The sequence below is a fragment of the Herpailurus yagouaroundi genome, unplaced genomic scaffold (assembly GCF_014898765.1).
Source record: "Herpailurus yagouaroundi ecotype Mexico unplaced genomic scaffold, PumYag 166, whole genome shotgun sequence".
Lineage (NCBI taxonomy): Eukaryota > Metazoa > Chordata > Mammalia > Carnivora > Felidae > Herpailurus > Herpailurus yagouaroundi.
This window is the reverse complement of record NW_024412407.1, coordinates 19,460,570-19,470,715: the sequence shown is the minus strand read 5'-3', so window position 1 is coordinate 19,470,715 and position 10,146 is coordinate 19,460,570. Positions and strand designations below refer to the sequence as shown.

General features: G+C 35.8%; 1 protein-coding gene across 2 annotated transcripts in view; it reads right to left on the bottom strand.

Moving 5' to 3' along the window:
* ERGIC2 (ERGIC and golgi 2) overlaps nucleotides 1–10,146 on the bottom strand; it is a 43,950-nt gene that overhangs the window by 7,283 nt on the left and 26,521 nt on the right. For both annotated transcript variants that reach the window (XM_040488528.1, XM_040488527.1), the window contains 2 exons: nucleotides 4,928–4,983; nucleotides 3,951–4,049 (listed from right to left, as the gene is read on the bottom strand). In XM_040488528.1, coding sequence (XP_040344462.1) covers nucleotides 3,951–4,049; nucleotides 4,928–4,983 — 155 coding nt within the window. The remainder of the gene's footprint in view (nucleotides 1–3,950; nucleotides 4,050–4,927; nucleotides 4,984–10,146) is intronic.

Below are 10,146 nucleotides of genomic sequence, written 5' to 3'. Positions count from 1 at the left end.
CGGACGCTTAACCGACTGCGCCACCCAGGCGCAGTCGGTTAAGCGTCCGACTTCAGCCAGGTCACGATCTCGCGGTCCGTGAGTTCGAGCCCCGCATCGGGCTCTGGGCTGATGGCTCAGAGCCTGGAGCCTGTTTCCGATTCTGTGTCTCCCTCTCTCTCTGCCCCTCCCCCGTTCATGCTCTGTCTCTCTCTGTCCCAAAAATAAATAAATGTTGAAAAAAAAATTAAAAAAAAAAAAAAGAAACTTAATGCTACTTATACTTATGATAGTGTTTAACAAAAAAAAAATTTTTTTAAAGAATCAACGAAAGCAATATACTCATACTTGGTAAACAAGTTCTCAATAAGCATAAAACAGTCATGTATACACATCTATTAGTTGTTAAAAAAAAAAATGGGGCGCCTGGGTGGCTCAGTTAAGGGTCTGACTCTTATTAATTTTGGGCTCAGGTCATGATTTCAGAGTCTTGACATCAAGCCCCGAGTCAGGCTCTGCGCTGGGCATGAAGCCTACTTAAGATTCTCTCTCTCCCTCTACCTCTGCCCTTCCCCCACTCACACTCTGTCTCTCTTTCTTTGTCAAAAACAAAAATGTTAAAAAAATGAACTAGTCATTAGATATCCTTTATAACATTATCCTTTTATCAAATATGAAAAGTAAAAGTAGCATTTCTTTACAGTAAAGAAACTAGTGAGAATAAAGTTATAATAGTATAACCACCACAAGACATATTTTCAGTTTTTACTAATATCTTAAGATATATAAATAAACCAATTTAGCCAGCCTTTGGATATATACAAAGAATTGATACAGGAGGAAAATAACTAAAGAACCTACTCCATGGTGGTCTAAGGTTATTGCATAATCAAAAGGATCATATTTATATAGCCTTTAGGCATTTCTAAGTTTATACAAATCATCAATACCAGTAGATTATCAATTATTAATTAACCTTAAACAGGTAACAGTTCACAGAATACAAAACAGGTTAATTTTCTAGGTCTATCTTATAGAAAATTTAGAATTAGAAGTATCTATCTAGAGTTTCAATTAGATAAGTAATAGGGCCTCATTACATTTGACATGAAAATAGATGTACTTCACATTACACAATAATAACTGTCTATAGAAACTGTACAGGAATAAAATACCCCAATTTTAAATATATGGTCTGATAAATTTTGACAAATGTCTCTGCCCACCACAGTCAAAACAGAAAATATTTTTACCACCTCAAAAAGTTCCTCCATACCCCTTTGCAGTCAATACCCTGTACCTCTGACCCTAGGCCAACCACTAATCTACCTTCTGTCATCACAGATTAGTTTTGCCTATTCTAGAATTTCATATAAATGCAAGTACACAATATGCACTTCTGTGTGTCTATCTTCTTTTGCTCAACATTAATGAATTTTTATTTCCATCAATCCAATTTCTCTGTCTCTTATCTCAGTGTAATTCAGAATAGGGGAGGGAAGGGTAAACTGTAGATAGGAGAGAGAGGTTAAGAGTAACAGTGTCTTCAAACACGAATATTAAACAAGTTTCTGACAAAATAAAATAAAACCTGTTTCAACTTCACTTACTTACCTACCACCTGTATGACTATAACTCTCAAAAACATGAACAGTGTTTGACTAGTTCCTCTATTATTAACCCCAACATAATAGACTTTAGCCTATTATCACAGATAAGATTAGGGAAGAAGAGTGTCCACTCTGTCCACCACCAATACATGGCTTATTAATTGTGGGTGGTCTTCAGTTTCGTCCTTTGATGTAAGATGAATTGCTTCACCTGTGCTTAGTTTTGAGGTTTTTACAAATAAACTCTATTGTGCTGTAAACAGAGGTAGTGAGCTCAAAGTGCTAAGAGAAAAAGGTATTTAAGTATTACATATTAATGAAAAAAAGGTGAAACTGAGAGTGGTGAAGCAATAACCTATAGGTGCTACACACGTGGGTAGGATAATTACTTTGGGAAAAAAATGGAGGACAAAGGGAATTGTATCACCTGTGAGGAGTGAAGCACAATAAATAATAACCAAAAGGGTCAAAGAAATATGACAGGAAAAAATAGAAAGCATTGAAGCTGTGGCCAGAGAACTACTGAAGACGTAGTTGCCACTGTTAATTCAAGAAAAGGCTATAAATTGGTTAGATAATTTAATGGCTAGGTTTGGGGGTGAGGGTGGGGTGGAGAGGCAGATACTGTTGAATGACATTTGGTTGCAGGTCACAAATTGTTCCAAAGGTTATGGGTCTGTCCAAATTGGTACAGCATTCAAGATGTAAGTACTAAGTGATCCCCTCACAATTTCTCGGAAACATCCAGGGAAAGGTTACCTGACACAACACATTTGTAATGCTAATTTTCTTTTTTCTTTTTGGGAAACAAAGCCCAATAGAACACATATTAATAAGGAGAAGTGCACACCTGCTTTAAAGCTTTGAGTAACCTACTGACATTCATCTGGTGGCATTTTAAAACATAATTCTAAAAGTCGCTTCGTCTTTGTGAATTTAGGAATAAACTCAAAAACAGCCTTTGAAAATTAATCTGTTTAGAACTGATTCTGTACAAAAATTCAAATTCATTTTAGCATCCTGAAACCAACTATTAACCAACATGTTTTCAAATGATCATTTCATAAGTAACATATAGTGTATTTCTGTATACAATGAACATACACATAAAGATGAGATTATATATTGAATAAAGCTTTTAATTCTCAGAATGTTTCTACTCACACATTTCCAAATTTAGTACACTCAAGTTTCCTTAAGTGAAGCATTTCCATACAAACATAAAATACTCAGGAATGTAAGCCAGGATTCTAAGTAAACCATCTTTGATGCATCTGATTACAACACTATGCTACAAGAGTAAAATACTGAAAATGATATTAATAAATCTATTTGAATTAATAAAAAATGAAATCCTCAATTAGAGTTTTGCAAAGGCTAGAATTCCTAGTAGCACAAGAAGCTTTACATGTCCTTAACAGGTCCTATAGGTGGGGCATGTCATATGGTAGGACTATTTCAGTAGAGGAAAGGCAACCAAAAACCTTCAAGAAACACAAGATTGATTACTTGTTATAAAATTAAGAAAATAGGGGCGCCTGGGTGGCGCAGTCGGTTAAGCGTCCGACTTCAGCCAGGTCACGATCTCGCGTTCCGGGAGTTCGAGCCCCGCGTCAGGCTCTGGGCTGATGGCTCAGAGCCTGGAGCCTGTTTCCGATTCTGTGTCTCCCTCTCTCTCTGCCCCTCCCCCGTTCATGCTCTGTCTCTCTCTGTCCCAAAAATAAATAAACGTTGAAAAAAAAAATTTTTTTTAATTAAGAAAATAACCCATCCAAAAAAAAGAAAAAAAATAATCCATCCATATTTGGATAAAATGAAATTTTAAGTGGAACAGAAGGTTAAAACAGTAATAAAAGGGATCTATGCTATAATGTACTACTTCTGACCGTGTTAATAACCAAACTATTCTAGAATAACTCTACGTTTCTGATGTTTGTAAAATTCCCCAAGGAGGTTTCTATAATGGTAAATATGCATTTTAGAACTCTGAACCTATACTAAGAAAACATTTCTTATAATGTTGAAACTTTCATTGGTTCTTATTCTTTCTTTAGTGCCCTATTAGGAGTTATGCCCTATTAGCACATTAACCTTCCATATATTTAGAGAGCTTTTAAATTCAACTCTTTTTCCTACTTAGTTGTTACTCTAATTTCTTATTTTGTTCTTATGGTTCATGTTTTAACAGACAAATTCTCTCTTACACACCTTACCACAGAAAATTATCAATCACTTAATCCACTTAAAGATTTATCTGTTTATTACAAAGGGGTTAAAGAGAATTATTAAAAATGGGTTAATATTAAAGTTATAAAAACAATTCCTACATGCAAATTCCAATAGTAATTATTAAATACTTACGGTCTACAGCAATTTTTTCAGTTCCATCCAAAGGATTAATAATTCTTGGAACAAGCTCTCCAAAAGACAAATGATCTATTCTGTGAGAAAAGTTGTAAGCTAAGAGGAATAAAACAAAATTAAGTACAGAAATTAAATTATTCAAAATCACATATTACAGATTGGTTCACATTCCTATCTAACCTCAAATAAAATTATCTCAATCTGCAGGTATAATAATATAGTATTTAAAATCACATTATTTTGAGAGAATACAAATAAATATGTGGAATTAAATGTATAATGGTAAGTACATTCTGATAAAATGCTGTATCTTAAATTTCATAATTACATCTATGAGATAGTACATCTAATCTTCATAACCAAAGATAACAATAATGAGTCTTTCCTGGTCCAAATCTTTATATAGTGATAGGACTGTATTGTTAGAACAAATGGAATAATGTCCATGTAGCCAAATACTGAAACCAATCAGATATATTTTTAATGCACACCATTGCTAAATGTGACAAACTGACTTTTTATGGAATTTATTACTTGGTTTTGTTCTCTAAAACAGACTTTAAAAACTAAGTTTTATGACAATTATTACACAAAACTTGAATACTTTATATGTATACATGTGTCCAGATGTACGTTTATATATTGAAATAAACTTCAAACACATTCCCTTCATTAACCCTAAAAATTAGCAGAAATGTGTACCAAGTGATAGAACGCGCACTAAGGCTCTACTCCCTAATCCCAGCAACTTCTGAGCTATAAATAAGTAGAAACACAGGTAATTTAAAGACATGAGAAAATGAATTAGAGTCAATAAATTAATCATTTATTTTCTCCTTTGGACATCTGTTTCGACAAAAGCCCACTTTTAAAACACTCCTTACATCTGCACTCAGAACAAAACACAAGAAAAAAACCCACACACAACACTTTTCAATGACATCTTCACAGAAAAAATTTAGGAAACTGCTCACAGTCATGGTTGACAAGTGCTGCCAAGTGTGCATGACCTCGGGGATGTGGAATTGCCCTGAAAGGAAGAAAAAAGATTAAAGTCGTAATATTTAAATATACAACTAATTAAAATCAGAAAGGGGATATTTCCTCAGTTATATAATTTTATTAATATATAATGAAAACATGTTTGTCCTATGATTTAAATAGCTAAGTCTACTCATCTCAGCCATGCAAAAAACTGGGGGCTGGCACACTGTTTCCGTGAAGTGCCAGACAGTAAGTATTTTAGGCTTTGTGGGCCAAGATGCAACACTGAAAATATATGTACTAGTTACACAAGAGGAAAGAAAATTTTTCGCGACCTTTTCTTAATGATTTGTTTTTGAGAGAGACTAAGCGAGGGTGTGTGAATGGGGAGGGATGGGGGGGAGGGATGGGGGAGAGGGATGGGGAGAGAGAGAGAATCTTAAGTAGACTCCACACCCTGCATGAAGCCGGACATAGCACTTGATCCCACAACCCTGGGATCATGACCTGAGCCGAAATCAAGAATTGGATGCTTACCTGACTGAGCCACCCAGGTACCCTGACATTTAAAATGTAATAGTAATAACTGAGTACTTTTTTTTTGTAGTTCAGGTATTTTTGCTGGGAGATAACCTTTCCTTAACTAGGGTTGAGAGTTAGGGTTCCCTATTTTCAAAATTGATCACAAAAATTTATGTGTTATGATGATCTATAATGAAATGTTATATGTCTTATCTTTGAAAATATTAATCTATGAGCATATCTTTTAGTTGAGTATATTCATTGCTTGGATAGAACTCTCTTACATTCTTCTCTTGGTATTTCCTTCTGGCATGTCATTGCATAACACAGATTGATCACTTGCATTTTAAGATGGAATTTCCTTAAGTACACAGGTAAATGGATTTTGAAACATGTAAATTTCCTTTGCACCTGCATCAAGGTCTGAAACACTTCAGGAACTATAATTTGAGGTTGCAAAATATATACAAGTATAAGAATGGAGATCTCGTTTCTTGTTTTAACTTTTGACAGTGCAGGCTGTAAAAGCATGGGAAGCAAGGAAAACCACTTAAAATCATTTGACGTTACTTATCGCTGAAATAACTTTACCACAATATGAGTTTCATATATAAACACTGCTTTTGCTTAAAATTTTAGGCTAACCTCATTGAGAAACATTATCCAGTCTGCACAAAACTTAACTTCCAAAGCTATTCAGTGCTCAATAATAATGGGTGGCAAGTGTCCTTATTCAGAAAAATCTCAATCTTGGCCCTGAGCTCCGAAATCATACACACACAAAATCTTTACCACTAAGCTGTCAAGCTGTTATGTAGCAGGGCAAGTTGTACCATTTAGCTTTTCCTTCTGACAAGTTCATGAAAATGACGATATTTAAGTCCATGAGAGCAAATGAAGTTCACCATCAACACTATCACTTCAATTAATACATGCTCAATTCAAATATTTTCTGTGAAGTACTGCTGCTGATACAGTAGATAGAACCACAGGCTTTAAACACCTTACATTTTCACAGGCTTTGAAAGTTTATATACGTAAGCCTTTTTCTGCTTCATACATATTTACTACCAGCAACACACTGATGTTCTCTCAATTTCTTTAAAAATCTTTTTATCTATAGTTGTTCCATGCAGGCTATTCACAGACAAGTAATTCTTCAATCGTTTCGAACTCACATCGACTCTTCAAAAAAAAATCAACAAACAGTATTAGTAACTCCTGTTCACTCAAGAGCCAAGGAAACCCACTCAGTATCACCTGCCTTGCTTTTTAACTGACTATTTGCTACTGCTCTCAAGGTCCTCAGTTGCTTAAGCACTTTTCCCACCAAAAGGCTAACCACCCAAAGTCAGTCTATTTTCCCCAGATGCCTTTCTTTGATTGGTGCACACACACACAATTCCATCAGCCTGCCAGTAAGTGGCTTTCCTTCCTTAGCATTAGCTAACCAATTAGTCACGTTTAAACTTAATGTGGTGGCAGTCCTCAGTTTCATTTTCTATTCTTATGAAGAAATTCTACTTGTGTTTAGATATTCCCTTTTAAATTTTTATTTTTCCCAAGAGTTAGTGATGTTGTTATGCATGCTTAGTCTGCTATTATTGAAGTGTCCTGTATCCTCATAGCACAGCTATAGTGTCATTGCATAATAAACATCCTATTCTGAGGTCAAATTTGATAAAATAATCCACACTCCACTGTGCCTTAAAAGTATATCTGAAACCCGTATTTCTTTTTCTTTTCTGACAGAGTAACACAATAAATAAATAAAATGCTGGAGGACAGCAATACACAGGGCATCTATAATGCTGTCAAGCTATAAGTGTCATAACTTGTTATAATTTGTAGTGCACACCGAGTAGCAGCACAAAGTGATGAGTCATGTACAGCCCTTGCCACAATTACTCAGTCCTCGTAGTGTGAAAGTAGCCATATGTAAACAGGGAAGCATGACTGTGTTCTAGTAAAACTTTGTTTTTGGACAGTCAAATCTGAATTTCATATATTTTTCATGTGTTACAATATATTGTTCCATGTGATTTTCAGTGAAGGAAAGATTGTTTTGAAAACTGGAAGGCTGGGAGGAGGCATTTTTGGCTGCCACAGTTGTCAGGGAAGAGTCACTACTGGCATTTATTGGACAGCAGCTAGGGAAGCAAGGCATCCTGCAATGCAGGGACAGTGTCACACAGAAAAATACTGTCCCACATCTTGCATGACTTCCAAACACTCTAAGCAGCATTCATAAAGGTGAAAAACCTATGAATAATGATCTGAGTCTAGAATTTAACTCCATTTAGCTACACAAAGTACTTTGTTGTAGTTTCAATACATACTAAATTTCCTAGGAAATGGAGAAAATATCTTACTTTGTTTTATTTGCAGTATTACAGAGTTGTTCCCTATTTCAGAATCAACAGAAATAGCATTCGTGATATTTGAACGGCCAATACATGTTTCATTCTGCATACGCAACTGATATATACCTGATGATTCTACATGTAAGTGGTAAGCCTCTGCCTACTCCATTACCTTATCTATAATGTATTCAGGCTCAAACATTTGCATATCGAAATACATATTATCGTGTTACAAATCATGTTCTTTTAATTTCTCCTTTATATTACAGTTGAGAATGATGATATTCTATCTGAGAAGATAAAATGAGATCTTCAAAAAGATCAATATTGAACTTGGTAAACCTAATACCAAATATTAGGAGTGGACTTCATAAGATATCCCAGAGATAAGGGTAAGATACAAACCAAATACTTTCCCATCTGGCCTCCCTTATTCATGGCATGAATTATCACATGGAGAGAGAAGTGAAATTTGGAAACAAGGCCATGATATAGAGGCTCATAAAATATTAGTCAAAGTTACCCTCTTTCTCTTTCAGTTAGTTTGGGAGTAGGATATTATTTGTATCCATGTGAGCAATAAAACCTCAATTTCTTTGAGCCAGCTATTATCTATTGTCTGCACTATACTAAGAAATTCTAAGGTTCCCAGCTACAGAATCAATCCTGGCAACAGTAAGAAAACAACAAAATATAAATGTCAAGAAGAATGGGACAAGAAAGACAAATGTCTGATCTCATCATTGTAAACACTGAAATAATACTGCATAAAAGACTTACTCTATTTTTCTCTACCTATAACAAAAAAAATCTCTAGCAACGTTTTATCCTGCTTTATGGCCTTTCCCTCAGTCTGGATGCCCTTTCTCCTTTATATATAAAATTCCTAATCATTCACTAGTGTTCAAAGGTTTTCCTCAATAAAGCCTCTGCTGATGTGCAGGGTAAGTCAAGTACCCTGTTATGTATAGTTTCTTATCAGCCATACTTCTACAGCTTCAATACAACTATAATTAAGTATTTATTAGTGTAATTCACTGTTCAAAGTTTGGATTCTCTCACAGAATGTCAGCACCATAAAGGCAAAAACACTTTCTCTCTTTTTTATGGTTTTTATCCTTAGTACCTAGCATGGTACTATGCACACAGCAAGTACTCAAAAAATGTCTTTTATAATAAAGAACTGTTCAGCTCTACAACTCTAGATGGAAGGAAGGAGAATGAGAGGGAGGGAGCAGGGAGAGAGCCAGAGAATCTATTTATTCAGAACTTTACCAAGTGTTTATATCATATGAGAGTAACTATACTGGTGCTGTTCATGAAGACAGGTGGTCTGATATTTTTCTTAACTTCTACATACTTTATCTTAGGCACTACTAATTTCTAACTACATAAAAATACTTGTCTCAAATTCATCAGGGATTACATTTTGATGATGATCATCAGAAGGAAAAACAAAACAAAAACCTAATGCCATCCAACATGAACAAATTAACAAAATGTCTACGTAAGAGCTTCCTGGCTACTAATACTTGGCAAGTAGAAGGTTTTCATCCATATCCACTTACAGCTCATTTAATTTATAAACTATAACATGACTGTTTTACTTTTGTTTTGAAGTAGTTTTTAAAGTTAGTAGTCTTCTTGGGGCACCTGGGTGACTCAGTTAGTTGAGCGTCCGACTTCGGCTCAGGTAATGATCTCACAGTTTGTGGATTCGAGCCCCACATCAGGCTCTCTGCTGTCAGCACAGAGCCCACTTCAGATCCTCTGACTCCCTCTCTCTCTGCCCCTTCGCTGCTCATGTGCACGTGCACACACACACGCACTCACTCATGCTCTCTCTCTCTCAAAAATAAACATTAAAAAAATAAATTGGGGCATCTGGGTGGCTCAGTCTGTTGAGTGTCCAACTTGGGCTCAGGTCATCATCTTGCTGTTTGTGGGTCTGAGCCCCACGTTGGGCTCTGTGCTGATAGCTCGGAGCCTGGAGCCTGCTTTGGATTCTGTGTCTCCCTCTCTCTCTGCCCCTCCCCCACTTGCGCACTCTCTCTCTCTCTCTCAAAATAAACATTGAAAAGTTTAAAAAATAAAATTTAAAAAAAACAAATTGAATAAACACTGAGGTGCCTGAGTGGCTCAGTCGGTAAAGCTTGGTCCAACTTCAGCTCAGGTCATGATCTCGCAGTCTGTGAGTTCAAACCCCTCATCAGGCTCTGTGCTGACAGCTCAGAGACTAGAACCTGCTTCAGATTCTGTGTCTCCCTCTCTCTGACCCTCCCCTGTTCACATTCTGTCTCACTCACTTTCAAAAATGAATGTTA